Source organism: Phlebotomus argentipes, unplaced genomic scaffold, assembly GCF_947086385.1.
Source record: "Phlebotomus argentipes unplaced genomic scaffold, Phlebotomus argentipes genome assembly contig_15, whole genome shotgun sequence".
Taxonomy (NCBI): domain Eukaryota; kingdom Metazoa; phylum Arthropoda; class Insecta; order Diptera; family Psychodidae; genus Phlebotomus; species Phlebotomus argentipes.
In genome coordinates, this window is record NW_026776181.1 from 10832769 (window position 1) to 10852209 (window position 19441).

The 19441-nt window shown below is 42.3% G+C and overlaps 3 protein-coding genes and 2 non-coding genes across 6 annotated transcripts; 3 read left to right on the forward strand and 2 right to left on the reverse strand.

Moving 5' to 3' along the window:
• Nucleotides 1-4824: 4824 nt before the first annotated feature.
• LOC132262302 (glucose-6-phosphate 1-dehydrogenase) lies at nucleotides 4825-9137 on the reverse strand. 2 transcript variants are annotated; one of them, XM_059761531.1, is made up of 3 exons: nucleotides 8671-9137; nucleotides 5839-7160; nucleotides 4825-5340 (listed from the first exon to the last, which is right to left on the reverse strand). In XM_059761531.1, exons 1-3 carry the CDS (start codon nucleotides 8687-8689, stop codon nucleotides 5089-5091), a joined length of 1593 nt encoding a protein of 530 aa, XP_059617514.1. In that variant the 5' UTR covers nucleotides 8690-9137; the 3' UTR covers nucleotides 4825-5088. The 2 variants fall into 2 exon arrangements, with proteins under 2 accessions (XP_059617514.1, XP_059617513.1); XM_059761530.1 differs by lacking the exon at nucleotides 8671-9137 and adding an exon at nucleotides 8051-8664.
• Nucleotides 9138-9564: 427 nt separating this feature from the next.
• On the forward strand, nucleotides 9565-13634 carry LOC132262592 (ubiquitin-conjugating enzyme E2-24 kDa-like). Its single transcript, XM_059761903.1, has 4 exons — nucleotides 9565-9790; nucleotides 10397-10938; nucleotides 10998-11082; nucleotides 11761-13634. The coding sequence occupies exons 2-4, from the start codon at nucleotides 10437-10439 to the stop codon at nucleotides 11771-11773; spliced, it is 600 nt and encodes a 199-aa protein (XP_059617886.1). The 5' UTR covers nucleotides 9565-9790; nucleotides 10397-10436; the 3' UTR covers nucleotides 11774-13634.
• Nucleotides 13635-13980: 346 nt separating this feature from the next.
• Trnal-aag (transfer RNA leucine (anticodon AAG)) lies at nucleotides 13981-14062 on the forward strand. Its single transcript has one exon. It is a non-coding gene; the product is annotated as a tRNA-Leu (tRNA).
• Nucleotides 14063-14413: 351 nt separating this feature from the next.
• Trnal-aag (transfer RNA leucine (anticodon AAG)) lies at nucleotides 14414-14495 on the reverse strand. The gene has a single exon. It is a non-coding gene; the product is annotated as a tRNA-Leu (tRNA).
• Nucleotides 14496-14554: 59 nt separating this feature from the next.
• Nucleotides 14555-19409, forward strand: LOC132261548 (dyslexia-associated protein KIAA0319-like protein). The gene is made up of 6 exons (XM_059760400.1): nucleotides 14555-15035; nucleotides 15100-16697; nucleotides 16755-16886; nucleotides 17171-18002; nucleotides 18060-18230; nucleotides 18300-19409. Exons 1-6 carry the CDS (start codon nucleotides 14897-14899, stop codon nucleotides 18446-18448), a joined length of 3021 nt encoding a protein of 1006 aa, XP_059616383.1. The 5' UTR covers nucleotides 14555-14896; the 3' UTR covers nucleotides 18449-19409.
• Nucleotides 19410-19441: the final 32 nt, after the last annotated feature.

Below are 19441 nucleotides of genomic sequence, written 5' to 3' on the forward strand. Positions count from 1 at the left end.
GAGGGTGATTGAGAGCTACTGTGCCGCATATCAGAGCACCTCGCGCAACACAACGCATTCAGGTGAGTGCCAATTCCCTGCCATTGGCTTCAATTTCTCTCCACCACCCTTTTTTACATTCTGTTTTTTATTTGTTTTTCATTTAATTTCTGATCAATGAACAAGAACTGTTGAGTTTTATCGTTAATTTAATCACACGACAGAAACACACAGCGAGAAAAACTCTCTCGACTTGGGCTGTGATTATTAATGACATTACACACACTTATTGGACATTTCTGTTTTGCACTTTACTAATTCACTCGCCATGCCGAAGGTTACGTTCATTCACCCCTTTATTTACTTTTTGGTTTGTGAAACGTACCGTTGGTCTTATTTAATTCCTGTACATAGCTTTTATGTTAATATTAATTCTATACCATGTTATGTTTATTTAATTTTGTTTTACTCTTAATTTACTGAAAAGAAACCACTCGTTTTAATTCTGATATACATTGTTTGTGTGAGAGAGCGAGAGAGAGAGAGAGAGAGAAAAAGAGGAGAACTACTATTTCTTTAGTTGATAAGGTATTATTTATTTACCACTCACTTTCTCACTGACATAAGAGATGTGACAATATAATAAATTGGTGATTAGATACAGTGGAAGTGGAGATGAGGTGTATAAATTGACACATGGAAGGCAAGGAGAGAAATAATGTCGCTAAAACAAATGAATAAGGAAATAATCTATATGGCTTTACACACACACACACACAAACAAAATTAAAATTACTAAAAATTGAGACTATATGATAAAAAAAATACTGATATTGGCATGAAGAAAATGAGAATTATGGGAAAATAAACAGAGGTTAAATTTTATGAGTGCGTAGAGTTAAGAGACAAAAAAGAGTGATAAGAACTTCGAAAGGCTATTGTTTTGTATACACTGAAATTCTTTATACACTTATTACAATATTTTGCATTGTTATGTTTATTTGAAATAGCTTATTTGCTTTATTCTTTGGCTACCTTTCAATTTTTATATTGATTCGTTAAATTTTATTCTATGTTTATCTTGTTTACTGTCAAATTTACTTGAAAGGCTTGCAGATAAATATTGATGTGTATGAGAAGTATTGGCACTGATTAGAGATCTTAAACCTGAGATTGAATTTTACATTTATATATCAAATTTTATCATAACACTTTATATGACGATGCTAAAGAATTCACTACTAATATTATCAGACATCTGTAAAGTTCAATCAAGGTGTATTTGAATTTGTAGCTTAAAGTACAAAATTGACCGTAATAAGTGTTAAATACTGCACAAGAGACAATTGCTAGTCATTTTTTCTCAATAGAAGTTTACACATACAGTCAAATTACAATGATAGGAATGAAGAAAAGTTCGAAGAATGTGTGATAAGTTTGCTGCTTAATATGACAATATTTCTTTCTTTCCCTTCCTTTCTCTTTTTTCTTTTGCGTGCATTCACACCGAACATAAATCAGCACTTCAACCATGGACACCGTGTCTTCCAATCCGTGGTGGCAAATTGAAATCATCGAAACATTTCTCAACGTCAAATCCACAGCTACCCTTCATATGTGGCTCACCGTCTAATATGATGAACAATACTAACTCCACCAATAGTCTCAATTCATCGTATATTTGGCGTGAGGCGAGTCCTAACAATTTCAATATGTACTCCACGTCGGTGTCGTCGCTCAACTCATCGTATCGCTATTCTCTGGGCACCGCGGCGGCCGCCACAACGGTGACCAGTAGCGTGGCGGCGCCCCCACTGTCGTACGAGTGGCGATCGGTGTCGGAAGACAAATCGCCGAGGCACAAGACGCCGCCGATCAAGTACAAAACGGCCTCGAACTATGACAATTTGCAAAACACGCCTCTGTTGAGCAGGAAAGTGTGTCCGCTGCCGCGTCAGCCCAGCTTCAAGGGTGGCGGAAGTCCGTCGCCCAGAAGCACACCGCAGCAAGCTTACCGGGAGCACCAGCTGCTCTACGACAGGCGCGTGAATCGGTCATTTGACGCGCCTGGCGTGGGTCCAGAGGCAATGAAGCTGCCCAAGGGACACCCTTTGCGCCGGTCCACGCCACATTTGTCCGGAATGGAGGGGGATCCGGCGATGCCGGGCAGCAATAGGGACTCCATGAACGCCACATGGTGCTGTGGAAGTTTCGTACTGAAGCAGTGGCGAAAGTATCATCAGTACGACTGAAAGTAGTGACATGGAAGTTCCACACAGATTCCGTATTATTGAAACTTCCATGATGATTCTCTTGATTTACTTAGTGGATTGATTTATTTTTTAAACATTGTAATAAGGATGTCTGTATTTTTCCCTCCGCCAAGGAAAGATGAGATTGTGCATTTTCACAGGGTTCCACCGACAATTGGTTGGTGGCAAGAATGCCAGAGAATTTATTGATAACAAAGTAAAAAAAAAATGAAAATGGGTCTAAAATGTTTTATTCGTGAAAAAAGTAACCATTCAATGGATCAAATGTTGACAATATTTCACTTTATATAACTTAAAGAAAAGGGAAAGGGAGGAAATTGATGAAGAAACTTGTGGGTTTTGTTGACAAATCGAAAGGGTTTCTTTCTTGGAGCAGCAAGAAGAATGTTTAAATGTTTCGTGTAGAATTTTTCAATCTACTTACTCCAAAATTATATTTAAAGAAAAAAGAGTATTTAAAGATATTTGAGAGCAGCACAAGTAAGGAAAGCGAGAAACACTTTCGTGCCAATATTCGGAATGGGCGTGAGAGAAAAAGAGAATTATTCGAGAGATATGGAATACACTTTAGCGAAAGAAAATATGTAAATGTGTGAAATTTTTGCCGCACAAAGTGCTAAAGAATTTTAGTGCCATATTTTTCAAAAAAAAAAGTTTGCAAAATGCTATTTTATAATATGAGAATTTATTTGAACTTCTCTTTTTATGCTTTGTTTACAGGGTTTTTTTTAATATTAAAATATGATTTTTTTTACTTGACGTTATATAGAGACTTTATTGTGTCATGTTTCCCACTTGGAAGATCAATGTTGCGTGTCACGCAAGAATGCAGGCTTCCTGATCATGCAAAGTGGCGACAAAACGTTCTCCCGCTAAAGTGTATTACAGTCTCGATTTGTGTATTAAATTCTTATGTAGTGTTAAGTGTCAGTTTAACTTATCATTTAGAGATATTTAGATGGTGATGAGAAGGGACGTTGGCATCACTCATAGAGTCCTCAATATAAACTAATCTAGTCCGTTACAATGTTGAGATTTATACCATATTATATACACAATTTGTCCTATTTATTACTTATTATTCATATTAATTGTACAATATATTAGTTAAGGACGATCATGAGCGTATATAAAATATCTTAGACACCATAATAAAATTTTTAATGAGAAGCAGAGATGAGACAACAAATAAAACAATATGTATTTCCGCAAAAATCACAATGGCACTAAGTGAGGAAAATCTTTTATGAAATTGTCGATGTAATGGTATACAGTTTATCGTAATTTTGCAGTCGAAGCAGATTGTATAGTCACAATCCTACAGAAGCAGAAATGAATCAATAGTGAAAAAAGGGATAAGAAGAAAGCAGTGAATTGTATACCTTACGGTGCTAAGAACACTTTGTTGTACTACAATGGTAAAAAAAATTGAGAGATGAGATGATGAAGGAAAACACCTGTGTATATTTTGTCTAATACATGTTTCATACTCGAAATTTAATACTATTAATGATGGTCAGAGCGTCGTTTTGCGGCTTTGTTCACCGCGATTTCTGGGCGGCCGTGTGAGACTTGATCGTGGATCAGAAATTGTGAATATCATGTGGCTAAAAATGGGTGGATGGAAATGCTATAATAATGTACAAACGAAGGATATTAACAAGTCATCGACAAATTAGTTTGTATCCCTTTTGCAGGCATTGAGAAGGAGGATAGGACGCCGACGTTGAGGCAAATTTGGGGCACAGTGCGTCAAATGCAGCTGGACATAAAGCAGATCAAGGAGCAAATAAGTGAGGAGAGAGCGCTGAGGAGTCACTTGCAGCAGCTGCTCATGGGACACTTGGAGACCCTCGGTGGACAAAGGGATGTTTGCTGAGCCCGCACAAATGCCAGAAGATAGTTTGTAGACATCTATATTTTATATACCCTATATTTTACTATTGAGAGTATTACAGAACAAATCTAAAGAAACTTGCTCGTAAACTTAGAAATCTTGCAATAATCATAATCCAGGAATAATTAGAGAGATGAAGAGCGTAAGGCATGAGCAATAAAGTAACTTGAGTATTATGCAATAAGAATACGATTTCTAAAAAATATGTGGAAGGATAAGTGCCGCCAAGAAAGAGATCTATTTAAGGCGATGGCTGCGCCACAACAGAAATAGATGTGTAGAAATGCGCGAGGAGCGAGAATGCTAATGCAGAACGACGAGCAAAATACGGTACAAATCTCACACTAGAGTGCTAATAACCTATTGAGTGAGAGAGACTCTTCTGCGGTAGGAGGCCCCCGAACAACTGTTTTGATTTTTTTATCCACAATGTCGTCGCTTTCGCGATATCGCATTATGCAAATGACCTTTCACAGCGACGAACGGCGTGCGTGCTCGATTGAGAGGAAGAGCCGAACGAGAGGTTGATGATTGATAGTTTCCAACTCCATAGATAAGATTATACTATCACGTTACGCTGCATTGTGGCGGCATTTCTGCTGCGTGAGCATTCTACTCAGTGATAAAGGGGGTCTGCCATTTAGGAGGTCAGTGGACAAAATAAACAAAATATCATTTATTTCAGGGAATGATCTTTATTGCTTCTCATAATATCAGATTTTTTGTATCAGTGTATCAACTGAATAAATAACACTGTGTGTGTATATCATATAAAAATGTCCTCAAGCGGAATGTACATCTAAAGTAGTCTGTATAAAAAAAATGTTTCGAACTTTCCTTCAAAAGAAACAACTCACTCGCAAATGTTATATCTCGTAAGTATTTTCCTTACACCACCCGCAAACCCGTTGAGTAGGGGAAAATTGTTAGTATTGGGGATTAGAGTTTGTGCCATTTGTACGATCCGTAGTACTTGAAGTTGCTGTCTTTGCACTTGAGATCCGCCTCTCTTGGTCCACGTGAGCCGTAAACGTAGGGAATAGGATCGCACTTGTCCGCCTCAATTTGGTGCAGAAGCGGCGTGAAGATTCGCCAGGCTTCGCGAAGTTCATCAGAGCGTACAAAGTGCATCTGAGAGCCGCAGAACACATCCAGAATGAGTCGTTCGTACGCGTCTGGAAGGGTGACCTCCTGGGAAAAGTGAGTTTGCATTGAATATTTATTAGCATTTCTATTTCTCATGTATTGTAATTCCCATTTTGCAGATTTACGCCTTGATTTTACATTAAAATAAGAAGTTCTGAGGGCTAGTTGCCTTATCGCGAAAACTCTATGACTAGTTTCGTCAAGCGTGGAAATTGGATAATAAAAATATTGATAAATCAACGCAAAACAATTTGTTCTTAATCAATTTTCTTTCAATTTCTCATAAAGCCTGACTCAAGAATTGTTTGAACACAAAAAAATTCTCAATGACGCACCCCTGATAATTATATTTGGCAAGCAATATCCTACTTTTTGCCCCGGAACCCGTTGTTTTCCATTTTAGGAAGTATTTAATGACGCTTTAGGATCCATTAAATTCTCAAAACGGTGTCTTGCGTCTCAAGAACCCGACTTTCTCGAGATTCAATGACGTCAACCTCATATTTGATCTTTTTTCTTTGAGTGTAAAACATGTTTTCTCACCTTGTAGCGATGCGTGTACGTGAGATCCAGCTCCGTCTCTTCCAGATCAAAGGTAATCCCTGGCGACTTGGTCATCATCTTCACATAGAGTGCCTCACCAGGCTGCACACGAATGACCAACTCATTGCGCTTCGGTTTGCCCTCGAAAATGTCACCGGGAACGTCGTGATACTGAATCCTGACCTCAGCTTTGCGCTCATTCAGCGCCTTGCCGCAGCGAAGGATGAAGGGAACGCCATCCCATCGCTCGTTGTTGATGCGGAGCACTGCCAGGGCGTATGTGGGTGTTTTGGAGCCTGCCGGAACAGTGGGATCATCCAGATAGCCCTTGCTGGCGTCATCATGGGCAGGCGCTTCGGGATTGCCCACATACTGACCCAGGACGACGTCATCGAGCGTGAGAGCTGGAATCGACTTCAGGACCTTCACTTTCTCATCACGAATATCATCCGGATGGCAAGAAACGGGTTTCTCCATAGCCACCAGCGAGAGGATCTGCAGCAGATGATTCTGCATGACGTCCCTGATGATGCCGAACTCGTCGAAGTAGCCGCCGCGTCCCTGAGTGCCGAAGGGCTCCTTGAAAGTGATGAGCACAGAGGCAACATTTCCATTGTTCCAAGTGGGACTGAAGATGCGATTCCCGAAGCGGATGGTCATGAGATTCTGCACCATCTCCTTGCCGAGGTAGTGATCAATGCGATAGATTTGCTCCTCGCGGAAGAGCTGCGCCAGGTGATTGCTCAGCTCCTCCGAAGAGGCGGCATCGCGGCCGAAGGGCTTCTCAATTATCACCCGATCCCAGCCCTCGCCGTGCCGGTCGAAGCAAGTGTTCTTCACGTGCACAGTAACGGTATTGAAGACACTCGGGGGCAGAGCGAGGTAGTAGAGGCGATTAGAGCACTGTCCGTGTTCCGCCCTCACCATGGCCGCGTTGAGACGCCGGAAATCTTCGGCATTGTCGTACCCTCCGGCCACATACTCGTTGAGACGCCAGAATTCTTCCAGCAGCTTCTCCTCATCCGGTCGGGCTTTCATGAAGGGTGCGCACTTGGCCTTCAGCTCGGCCACCGTGAGTTTACTCCTTGAGTAGCCAAAGAAATGCGTTCTCTCGGGCAGCAACCCATCCCTGTAGAGCCACCACAGCGTGGGGTAGATCTTCTTCCTGGCCAGATCTCCCGAGCTGCCGAACACCACGAACACATGCCCGCGTCCGCCGTCAAAGAGGGTGCCCTCGCTGTGCTCCATCCGATTGGTTCGCAGCGACTGTCGTATGATCGCCAGAGCTTCCTCCTCACCTGCACTGCGCCTGCGAGTGTCACCTGGAACGACGTCAAGTACAAGAAATCACAGCACACCGCGATAAGTAGTTTGCGTCCTGGAATTTTTCCAGTCTCTGTAATTCTCTCCCAAGTCAATTGGCGCAAATTATACGCGACCCGCGCACGACGGTGGCGAAAAATAGAATTGCAAAACTCATCCACAAGTACTTGACTTTCCACCGTGACCGCGCCGCTGCCCACCGGCCCCCCGGCCCACAAGCCCACTCCGCGCGATCAACGGCTTCGGCAGCTCTCGCGCCGTCCCGCTCGCACCCACCTGAAAGCCAGACTAGGGGATTATCAATCCAGCACCGCGCAGAAATTATCGCGTTCTTGATCTTGTGACTCACACGCGGCCGCGTCGGCTGCAGATTCGCTGCCCCTCCACCGAATCCGCGAACGGCCGGACCAGCAGCTGTCTCGCTCGCCGAGACTGCGCAGCTTCGAGATCGAAAGTACACGAGAAATGGGAGCAGGGACAGACTTGGGAATCAACGCAAAGGGAGATCTGCGCATGATGAGCAAGGTGAGTGAATTGCGAGATTATTTTTAGGGATCTCTGCTTAGGAAATCCAAAGCGGTCACGTGAATTGGAGTGGGCAAAAGAATAAATATTTTGGGATAAGGAAAATTCATATTTTTAAAATAACTTTTGATCCATGAGAATTTCAATTCACCTCCAAAATTTATAGTCTATTGGATAAGTTGGGGAATTATTTACTTGACTATAACTATGAAGTGGACAAAAGCCTCTTAATACCGCTCATTGAAGTGCTCTTTCTCTGATATTTAAGCTCATTTTGTAATTACGAAAAAATGATCTCTTCACTTGGCTATGTGAGCTGCGTTACATTTTTGTGTTGCTGAAAATGTATATTATTACTACTTACAGTTGCTTTTTGTGGGTTTCATCCGAAAAGGTTGAAATGAAGTTATGAAATGCTTCATAATTGCAATTCCATTAGGAGTGTAATATATAGAGCTTGTTTTCTCAAGCACGTACTCTCTCGTCAATGATAATGATAGCAAATTGCCTCTCGAGACCTCAAGAGATCACACAAACCGATACAACCCGATATAATTCTTTAATTCACTGTGAGTCAATCTCTGCGATTAGCTGTGCCGATTCCTTTCTCCATTGTGTGCGCTCAATGTTCTGTAATTTGCGGACGCATTAATCGATTAACGTGTGGACTTTCATTCAATAGTGATTTGACCTCCAGATAATGCTAATTCAGCGGATTGATTCGCTCGTAAATTGCCGCGCTCCGTTTTGCTGCGAGGGGCGTAATTTTGTCATGATTATTCGGTTGTCGAGCATCCGAATAATTGAATCTCGAGAGCCCTGATAACGCGCCTTCCCAGTGTGCCACCCACTCTGGCCGGAGAGTTTATCAACAGTGATTGCGCGCCTTTATCGCCTCAATGACGATTGAAAGTCGCTGGTGCGATGATGTAGTGCGGCTGGGGAGCCTCCAGCTCATGCGAGAGTGTCAGCAAGGTGTCTTACCTACAAAATTCGAGGTCATCTTGCTCAATGTTGGCTGGCACTTGCGATGACGACACAGCAATTCACACTCTGCCCGTGCTGAAGACAAAAGGGAAATGGTCTCTGGACTGAATTGAAGTTCCTGGGCGCGTGAGGAGACTTTCCATGCGGCAGTGGGTCACAGGCTCGCGGGGGACGCAACACGCAACACACGCGGAGGACTGCCGTTCACTATGGCCCGGCGCAATTAATGCTAATGCTGTGGGATTTTTGAGACTTTTCCCAGCCATATGACAGCGATTGTGGTGCGACTTACACATGAGAGGAGGAGTGGCGTTAGAAGTGGGGAGGACGTGGAATCAGCTGAGTGACGCTTTGCTGGGTGGGGAGTCAGTTTTCGGGCACTTTTCATGCCCGATGGTCGATAAAAGCGCACTGAAAAGCTTATTTGCGCACCGAGGGACAAAGGATGCAGAGCCAGCAAAAGAGATTTGCACACATTTAAGAATACGCTTTACTCGACATTCAAAGCTCTTTTCTACAATGTTACAAATCTTGAAAATGTGCTCTTTCCATTCATTTGTTTACCCTTTCTGCGGAAAAATATTTTTTCAGGCTTATCACACATTTTCCGCGGTTGTGTGAAGTCCGGAGAGTTCTTATCTATTCACCACTGACAAACTTCCCCTTAATTCATCAAATCTCAAGATTGGCGAACGAGAATTCCCGCTAGGATTGTATTCGTTCTGAGAAATATTCACTATAGTTTTCCTTTATATACTGGGATTTTCATCAAGGATTTTAAAGTGATACTAATATCCCTTATAACAAGTTCTTCATGCATTTCTGGAATTAATGCTGGCAAGAATTTTATGTCTCGCATCGTTATTTCAAATTTCCGGAATTTGTGAATCTCCGCTAAATTCTCTGACGAATTTTCGCTCGAGTGAGAAACCCCTCGGCTCGCCGCCGGACGTTTCCGAACTTGCATGTGAAGAAGAAGAAGATATCGCAAAGGAGTGAGCATCTGAGATCGCGTTTTCTTCTTGTGCTGCTTTTTGAGGAAAATACACTCCAAAATCTCAGTTAGAGTCGTGTTTCCGATACTGGAGTGCATTATCAAGTGAAATTGCTTAAAGAGGTGATAAAGATGTTGATGAATCTATGGGAAAATCAGTGCAAAGAGTAGACTTGAAATTGAAGCTCGTGGGAACAAAAGAAGTCATTTTTCACGGCGGATTTTTTTGGTATTTCCCAAAATTATAGATATTCCACAGAGTAATTGAATGGGAGGATTAGTTGGGAAGAGAATGAAGTGAGAAAATCGGAGCTTGGTGGGCGGAAAAGGTGGATTTTCCGCAGAAGATTTGGGATGAAAAAGTGCCGAGTCAAAATGGCCGCTTGTCTTCCCTTTTTTAATTGATGGGTCCAACTTTGGCGTTCGATAGTTAGCCTTTTGGGTGGTCTTTGTCGAGTGTGGCTGCAGTGGAGGGGCTGTTGTGGGATTCTAGGGCGTCAAGCTGCAAGCGCAGGCGGCACGTGTTGAGGGCTTTGGTGGCAGAGCGCGAGGAAAATGGGGAGCAAAATCTGAGTCAGACACTCGCTAACATGAGTGATGATGGCCACCAAAATGTAAATTCTCCATGGACAACAAAGAAACCGAAATTCAGGGAACATTCACCCTTGGGAGGGGCTTTTGGGGTGCATTAGTGCGAGCACTCATCACTTTATCCTCTTGGGGTTTCAGGTGCTTGGACTCTTTCGGACTTCACGGTAAATTGATCAGTATGTCGACGACTGCCGGATCGAGCAGTGGCGGAGGCGCCGGCGGAGGACGAGGCCGGAGTGGAGCTGCAAACAGCAACGGAACCGCTCCCACGCCTGATCCCAGGAATGAGACGAAGGAGTCGAAGCCCAATCCGAAGATCTCGAAGGCGCTGGGCACTTCTGCGAAGCGCATCCAGAAAGAACTGGCCGAGATCACGCTGGATCCGCCGCCCAACTGCAGCGCCGGCCCCAAAGGGGACAACCTGTACGAGTGGGTGTCCACAATCCTAGGGCCGCCGGGCTCAGTGTACGAGGGCGGTGTCTTTTTCCTGGACATCCACTTCTCGCCAGAATATCCCTTCAAGCCACCCAAGGTGACCTTCCGCACTAGGATATATCACTGCAACATCAACAGCCAAGGCGTCATCTGCCTGGACATCCTCAAAGATAACTGGTCACCAGCACTGACCATATCAAAAGTCCTCTTATCCATTTGCTCCCTTCTGACAGACTGCAATCCGGGTAAGAGCTCTCTTCGTATCTGTGCGAATCTGAATGACACTCTGATTATCTCTCCATAGCTGATCCACTTGTGGGAAGCATTGCAACGCAATATCTGCAAAACAGAGAAGAGCACGACCGAATTGCTCGCCTGTGGACTAAGCGGTCAGTTAGCCTCCTATCTTAAAACCAATAGTAATGATAGATTTAAAGGATATTCAAAGATATGCGTGCCATTTATATGTTCAGCGATTTTTCTCATTGAATTTCTCTGGAACCAACTGGCCAACTTGAAGGAATATAATTCCAGTTTTGTCAAGTCACTAGTCAGCTATTCTTTGAGTTTTTCAGTGCGAATTTGGCAATTGTGTTGCATATCTTACAAATACAAAAATGGAATCTGTGTCCTAATTAATTAATATTCAGAAAATTCGTGAATATTCCTGTCTTTCATTTCGGTAGGAAATTTGGCTTTTTTCCATTCGCAATTCTCTCTTCCTTTTGATGTTTAGATTTATTATGGCTCATTTCAGAGACGACGTGAAACTACAAGAATTCATATATCTTAAAACCACAATTCTTAAAGTAAATATTTGTGCGGTATAAAGACAAGATTGAAAATATTGCGACACATTTGTTCCATTGGATTTTTTAGTTCTTGGTTTGCAATTGGCTTAAAAGCTATTTCAGCTTGATGAAATGCTCAGAATTTGGTTACGAGCCTTACGGGAGTCTTTAAATTGTATCGCAAGTCTTTGAATAACTTTTAAATTGCACTTATGTCTGTTTTAAGGAAAGGTTTTTGAAATCATTCATCAATTGATATGTGAATGTCTTTTTCAGATATGCTACGTGATTTTCTTGTCTTCAAAATGTGTATTTTATATTTTTATTTACAAAATCGTACTAATCATAGCAAAACTTCTAATTAAATATAAATGCGTCTTGAAAGGATTACGGCGAAAACATGAGTATGAAGAGTCCCATTGAGATAAGATGACTGGATGTGTGGCTGTGTATTTGGAAGGAAAAAAAAGAAATCCTTTTCTCTGCACGAACACACATAAAATTTAAGATGAATCAATATTTTGATTGTAAAATTGAATAATCCAATATGCATATAATATTCGTCTGTTAAGCGAAGGGAGAACTTGAAGGATGTGACATTTTATGATTTGATTGTCGTGTGACCAACGCATAGATTGTGAGAAACAAAATTTCTGTACTGATTGACTGCCAAATTCCTTCGGTATTGATATAATTTTAGTATATACTAGACTTGTACTGACCCTGCAATGGCCGAGCATGTTGACATGTTTGCATAATGCAACTTTCTTTTGTCCCCAATGTCCATTTTAGGCTACTTTTCAGTCACACTTGAAATATGCAATTAATTTGCACATTCGATTATTTATCGAGAGAGAAAATAATGAAAGTCACAAGGATCAGACAGATTTGAATACAGTTTGCACACCTTGTGGGGTTAATTAAGGTTTGATAATGCTAAAGGAGAGTCTCTACATAGAAGCACGTCAGCGAAGTCTATGATGAGCCAAGCTGCAGTTTATTACTGTATTTTTCAGTTTAAATAAGTAAGAGCATGCAAGAAGAAATGTAATAAGATGTGATAGATAATTTTTACTATATTTTTAACTTTAGACAAGAAAACAAGGAGAAATGAAGGATAGAAAATGTGTGTGACTTGAGTTTTCATTCGTCAAATTTGGCAGATTTGTATTTAAACAAAAAAATCGTAGTTTTATTTGTATTCACTGATTAGGTTTTAAGGAATAGGAAAAGAAAACTGATATTTGACTTAATGTATTCCAAAATTTCTTTTTAGACATAAAATTTTTCGTCATTTTAGGTGAATTTTTTTTTAAATTTATCATTCGAAAAACAGTGGAGAAAGAAATTAGGACTTTACGTTTACGAATATGTAGAATTGATTGTATACATTTGACATTTCATGACATTTGGACTTTCTTCGCCAATGAGAAGCTGTAAAATGAAAGCTCATTGTGAAGATGCTGGCTTATGTGTTTTCTTGATTTAATGAGAAAATGCCAGCTCTTGAAACTGACGATATTAGCTTTATTGCTGACAACGGCGAGGAATAAGAATAAATGGCCACAAAATGCACTTGCAACGTATTGTGAATAAAAGGAGGTGAAGAAAAACGAATTTGTCTAATGTGGATTTTAAAACATGGCTGATGATGAGAATAAACATAGAAAGATATCCCTGAAACATCTTTGGCATGTCTGTCTCTGATTGTGAGACAGAGATAAGGAAAACTGATTGGATTGCATAACGCATGAATATGAATATGAACTACCTTTATAAGAATTACATATAAAAGATATAAAAAAATAACAAAACACGAACAGCAAAGGTGAAAAAATGTGAATTTACCAATTGAAATCAATTAAAACTACATACATATTTTGTCTCAGCTCGGAAATGAATGAGGAAAATATAATTGAGGAACTATACATGTAGTAATTAGCTACTTTTAAATTTGTAGAGAGATTATATTTCAGGATGATGAAACATTTTTAGTTGTACAATATGGATAAAATAAATTTCCTCTTCTTTTTTAAATGGAGAAAAAGTACTATATAAAATTATGGAGAACAAGAGGAGAGATAATAAATAAATTACAATAAATGTGTACTATCAAAACAGGATAAAAGTTAGATTTTCTTCGGGTATTTTAATTAACTTATGCCGAGCCAAGATTTTAGTGTTTAAATGGAAATTTAGACTCAATTTGGATCTCAACTTACAGGACACAGGTAACTTTTTTTCTAACGATTTCTTAACAATTGAGAAAATGTGTTTTAAAGTTAGAAAAAAAATACTAAGAAATATTACTTAAAGTGTGTCAGATCGAATCATTTTCATTATTTACATGACACAATTTGCGATCCCTTGTCTTGATTTCTCGATTTTGCTATTTGCCTTGTTAACTTGGTTACATAGCAGAACAGAAAAGTGCGAAATCCGAGTCAAAACATTCCTTCGGATGGAGTGATGTAACTTGAGTCAATGAAAGGTGGAGGTAGCGTGGCCGAGCGGTCTAAGGCGCTGGTTTAAGGCACCAGTCTCTTCGGGGGCGTGGGTTCGAATCCCACCGCTGCCACACTTTTTTTCCTTCCTCGCGTTAAATCTCATAGTACTTTTGGAAAATAGTAAAAATAATCTAGTTTCTTCATATATACATATACCAATGATATGAACTCATTAATAATTATGAAGGCTGAACGCACTTGGAAAACATCCGAAAAGCGGTTTGTGTCCCAGTTAGAACAGAAAATTTAAATACAACGGTCATATCAATTAGCCGAGGCACCAATCGTCAGTCGGATGTCTTTTCGCATGCGTCCAAGAGAGATTTCTCACCATATGACTAATAATGTGAAGTGCAATGTATTCTTCTCTAATTCCTCAAACTGATTAAAATTACATTTTTGTAGAATGAAGGAAAAAAGTGTGGCAGCGGTGGGATTCGAACCCACGCCCCCGAAGAGACTGGTGCCTTAAACCAGCGCCTTAGACCGCTCGGCCACGCTACCTTGCGGCCGATCCGGGCAAAAAACTGTCGCCTTTCCCTACGGGCCTTATTTTTATCAATCGTGTGTCTTCGCTAATGATCGCATCGCTCTTCGCGCGCTGTTGCAAAAAGGTTCGCCAACTCTGAAAGTCAAAAATGGCCATCAAAAACATTCTTTGCCATCGGCAGTGAGACAGAAAAACGCGTGAAAAGTGTGAATTTTTGGCCAATGAGTGCACGTGAAAATGCAGTGAAGGACACTGCAAAGTGAGAGGTCGTGGAATATCTACTGGTGTCCGGGTGGAAATTGAGACTGCGTCTCTGTGTGTGGTCAGGAAACCGCGACTGGGGTGATTAATGTGATAAGAACAGCATTGTTGGCTCTGCTAGTGGAAAATCCCGAGTATTTCGTCAGTCGTCAGCATGATGGGTTGCTCCTGGCAAGGCCAATTAGCCTTCGCTCTGCTCCTTCTGCTCGCCCAGAATGGCTTCTGCTTGACTCTGAACGATGACAATTGCCCACAGATCTTCAACTACGTCTTCAAAGGCTACACGCCAATCGGTGAGTCACTTTCCCAGGTCTTTTTTTTTGCAGTTCAATGCAAACTGACGTGGTACTCTTGCAGGCATCAAAGCGGGGAACTTCTCTGAACATCCGAACGTCAGAACGCTAGAGGAATGCGTTCAGGAGTGCTGCGACCACGGATCGGGCTGCAACAGCGCATTCATGTTCAACGGGACTTGTTACCATGTAAAGTGCGCGAGTGATCAACTCTGCCTCCCGGTCAGGCGATATCCCAACAATACCAAGCTTCACATGGTCCTGGTAAATCCTGTGGGCGACCAGCCGTGGCTGGAGCTGCTGAAACAGACCTATCCACAGGAGTTCCAATTCCCAGCGGACACGATTGATGACGCCAAGGTGCATCCGTACGTGCCGGACAAGTACGAACTGGTGGATAGTATTTTCAATCCTCAGTACAATGACGAGGCTGCTGCTGGCTATGGACTTGAGCGGTTCGTGGGCGAGGAATCACAGATGGACAAGGTGAAAGTGACAATCTGCGAGGTTGGCGTGGACTCTCTGTGCCCAAAGAATGAGCGCTGTCGATTGGTATCAGCTAAATCCCGGCAGGGATTCTGTGATTGCCTTGAGAATTTCCTCAGGAATGAGGAGGGCGACTGTATCGCAATGAGAACGACCACTGATAGGCAGTACTATGATAAATTCTGGGGTGTATTGAACAGCGAAGCAGGGAAGATCGTTCCGAATGTTCCCAATGTTCCCAATGCCAAACCAGTGACTGATGGCTCTACGAAGCAGATCACAGTGTCTGTTGTGTCTAAAGATGTGAGACTGCCTGAGAAGGAAGTCACCCTGTCCGCCTTCACCATTCCAGACGAACAGTCCAGTGGTGATAAGTATAAGTACCTCTGGACGCTGGTCTCCCGGCCGAGTGGTGACAACGGAACAATTTCTGACCAGTCAAAGGATAAGGTGAAGCTCTCAAATCTCTCAGAGGGACTCTACCAGTTTAAAGTGACAGTCACCGGGAGCGGATCCTACGGGGAAGCCAATGCCAATGTCACTGTTCTGCCCGCCAAGAGAATCAATCGCCCTCCGGTGGTGGTCATCACGCCCATCCAGCAAACTGTGAAACTCCCCAACAGTGAAGCCATTCTGGACGGCAGCACGAGCAAGGATGACGACGCAATAGTGTCCTGGCACTGGGACTTGGTCGAGGGCCCCATTGGATATCAGCCCAAGCTACCAGATACAGCAACTCTCCAGCTGTCTGACCTCACAGCGCCGGGGAACTACACGTTCAAGCTGACGGTCAGTGACTCTGATGGTGTGCAGAACTTCACCACCGCCAACATAACAGTTCTCAAGGGAATTGATTACCCTCCCGAAGCGAATGCGGGTCCCGATGTCATTCTCTACCTGCCGCACAACAACATCACTCTCAACGGCTCCCTCAGCACTGACGACAGAGAGATTGTCGCCTGGGAGTGGACGAAGGACTCCACAGATGAGTCCAAGGCGGTGGACATGCAGAACACCAGGACACCTTATCTACAGCTGTCGAACCTCGAGGAGGGAATCTACAAGTTTGTCCTGAAAGTCACTGATGCCAGTGGCCAGACCAGCTCTGCCACTGTGCATGTCTTTGTGAAGCCACCCACAAATCTGCCACCGATTGCTAATGCCGGAAAAAATATTGTAAGATAAGCAAATTCGTGTGCCTTATCACACTTTTAACCCTTACCCCACTTTCAGACCATCAATTTGCCACAAAACTGGGCATCGCTGAATGCCTCAGAGTCCAGGGATGATGTGAAAATCTCCTCCTATCACTGGAGGCAGATTTCGGGGCCATCGACAGCTTCTATCGTCAATGCTAATGCAACGGTGAGTTATTCATAAATTGGAATAATATCTGCTCTTTATTTAGTGAAAGCTCATGTGGCGCAATTGTCGAAGGTCAAAAGGCTTTTTTGGGACATTCAAGACAGACAGATCGATATGAACGATATGAAATACTAAATTTTCTTACTATATTGATACAGTCTTAAGGGTGCTTAAGTTTGAAACATTTCTAGTGACACTAATTTATTTATTTAATGGCTTTAGCATGAAATCGGTTGAAATGCATGGAAAATGAGGCACGAATTTCATGTTCTTTCTCTTCACAGCTGGCCAATGCGACAGTCCTCACTCTTGGTTCTTATGTGTTTGAAGTGACTGTGGTGGACGAGAATGGGAATAATGCAACGGACCAGGTGACCGTGAAGGTGATCCAGGAGAAGAACAGTCCGCCGGTCGCGAATGGGGGTGGAGATCAGAATATGGTGTTGCCGCAAACTGTGATGATCCTGAATGGGAGCAAATCCAGCGACGATCTTGGCATTGTCAATTTCACCTGGACTCGCGAAGGCTCTAGTGTGGCTGTGGGCACAATCATCGGCAACACGGACCACGAAGCTGTCTTGATGGTGACTGATCTCGTGGCTGGACGATACGTGTTCCGCTTGACAGTGACTGACGAACAGGGACTATCCTCCAGTGACACCGTAAGTGTTATCGTGCGGCCTGATCCGCTGCTGTTGAACCTCGTGGAAGTGACTCTCGTGACGGAAGCCACAGTGCTGACGGAGAATGAATTGACGACGATCTGTCAGAAGCTGGAGTTGCTGCTGGGTGACAACCGGAGGCTGCATGTGCGTGAGCTGAAGATGGAACAGAAGACAGGACAGGCGATTATGGTGTTCTTCGTGGAGAACACGGAGAATCGCGAGGGCAAATTGAGTCTTGTGCCCGGGCTGGACGTGGAGAAGATTCTCAAGGAGAAATTCTGGCGCGATGCAAGCATCTTGGGATCATCCTTGTCTGACATTCGTACATCCGTGTGCCAAAATCCCTGCTCTGATCATGGCATCTGCAATACAGAGACGCGCTCGTGCTCGTGCGAAACCTTCTGGATGCCGGATGTTTTCTACTTCTGGGGCATCAGCGACGCCAATTGTGGTGAGTATTCTTGCACTCCAGTTTGCATTTGAATGCACTGATGGAATATCCTTGCAGATTGGTCAATCTTGTACGTGATCATCGGCATCTTTGTCCTCTTCTTGGTGCTCTCGGGAATTTGTTGGGGCATCACTTGCATGTGTCGACGAACAAGAAGTCACTCGCGATCGAGAAGCAAGCCCACAAAGTATTCCTTGCTAGGTTCACACGATGACGAACTGCCGCCGTGTTAGTATTAGCTGAATGGCATGTATTTTGTTGATTCGCATGACTAAATTGTTCTCATTCTCTCAACAGCCCGTCGAGGAACTGTTCTCTCAGAGACAGACACAGACTCTGACGTCCTCTTCTCCAAACAGAATGGCTCCACGCGTCTCAATGGCGATGCTCGCAATTCGGCAAACAAATATTCCGTGACCCGATTGGGCAGGAGAGTGAAGACATAAATAACACAGCAAGACAGAGAGCAGAAATCTATACCCAAAAAAAAAACATATTGGCCCAGAAGCGCTTAAAGTTCGCTCGATTACAATTCAATGTCGTGTGTAAAAGAAGTGAACGTCTCACTTTAAATTGGCCTTAAGACCGAAAAGTGGCAACATTAAAGTCTTCTGTTGCTTCCTTTCCTATCTTACATTCCCCGAGAAAAGATTGGTTGGATAAGACAAAACGTTGGCTGTAGAATGAAACGAAAAAAAATAGTGGAAAAATCTCGTTCAGTTGGGAGAGTAATAGATTTTAAAAGCGCTTTCCCTGTCTCGGCACGAGGCCGATATTCAGATACTATACATAGTATTTTGTGATTTTATAATTTAAGCCATTATTCTGTGTTTTACTGAACTTACTATTTACTTTTTTTTTTTTTGAAGAGTATCACCGAACAGCAGAAAGAGGCACATCAAATGTGTGTTGTTTGTATTAATTACAGAATCGAAATGAAGCAAAATAATGCAAATAGTTGGTAGAAACAATATCGTACTGTAACATTCCCAGTCTCTCAGTTCTTGAACAAATACCTAAAGGTGGTGCTTTACTTCAGCAGATTAAGCACGCTAAAGTAAAGCATGGCCGAAATAAGTGTCATTGTATTCTAGTCGTATTTGTCCATAAGGAAGGTTTTGTGGTGAGGTTTGTATTTTATAGTTTTTCCACAAAATTCCCTCTAAAATGGCCACTTCTATTTTATATAAATAAACATACAAGAAATAATGTATTTATTAAAAAAAAATCTACCAACAAATATAAGCGCAAATTATGAAATAAATGACACAAAGTAACAAACAAGTTCGTGTAAGTGCTACTGATAGAAATTTATTGTAATGATTCAACAAACATTCACGAGGTGATTAATCAACATTTAAATGTCTTATTTTGTTTAATGAAATAAAAGAAAATGCGAAATTAAAATATTTCTTGTTGTCTGTTCTTTACCCTTCTAA

Excerpts from the sequence above, each read along its gene's own strand:
- LOC132262592 (XM_059761903.1), top strand. The coding sequence starts at position 10,437 with ATGTCGACGACTGCCGGATCGAGCAGTGGCGGAGGCGCCGGCGGAGGA. Across the intron at positions 10,939-10,997 it reads TCTGACAGACTGCAATCCGG|CTGATCCACTTGTGGGAAGC; the intron begins GTAAGAGCTCTC and ends ATCTCTCCATAG.
- LOC132262302 (XM_059761530.1), bottom strand. The coding sequence starts at position 8,108 with ATGAAGCATTTCATAACTTCATTTCAACCTTTTCGGATGAAACCCACA. Across the intron at positions 7,161-8,050 it reads GAAACCCACAAAAAGCAACT|GTGACACTCGCAGGCGCAGT; the intron begins GTAAGTAGTAAT and ends ACGTCGTTCCAG. Across the intron at positions 5,341-5,838 it reads CGTACACGCATCGCTACAAG|GAGGTCACCCTTCCAGACGC; the intron begins GTGAGAAAACAT and ends CACTTTTCCCAG.
- LOC132261548 (XM_059760400.1), top strand. The coding sequence starts at position 14,897 with ATGATGGGTTGCTCCTGGCAAGGCCAATTAGCCTTCGCTCTGCTCCTT. Across the intron at positions 16,698-16,754 it reads CTAATGCCGGAAAAAATATT|ACCATCAATTTGCCACAAAA; the intron begins GTAAGATAAGCA and ends CCCCACTTTCAG. Across the intron at positions 18,003-18,059 it reads CATCAGCGACGCCAATTGTG|ATTGGTCAATCTTGTACGTG; the intron begins GTGAGTATTCTT and ends ATATCCTTGCAG.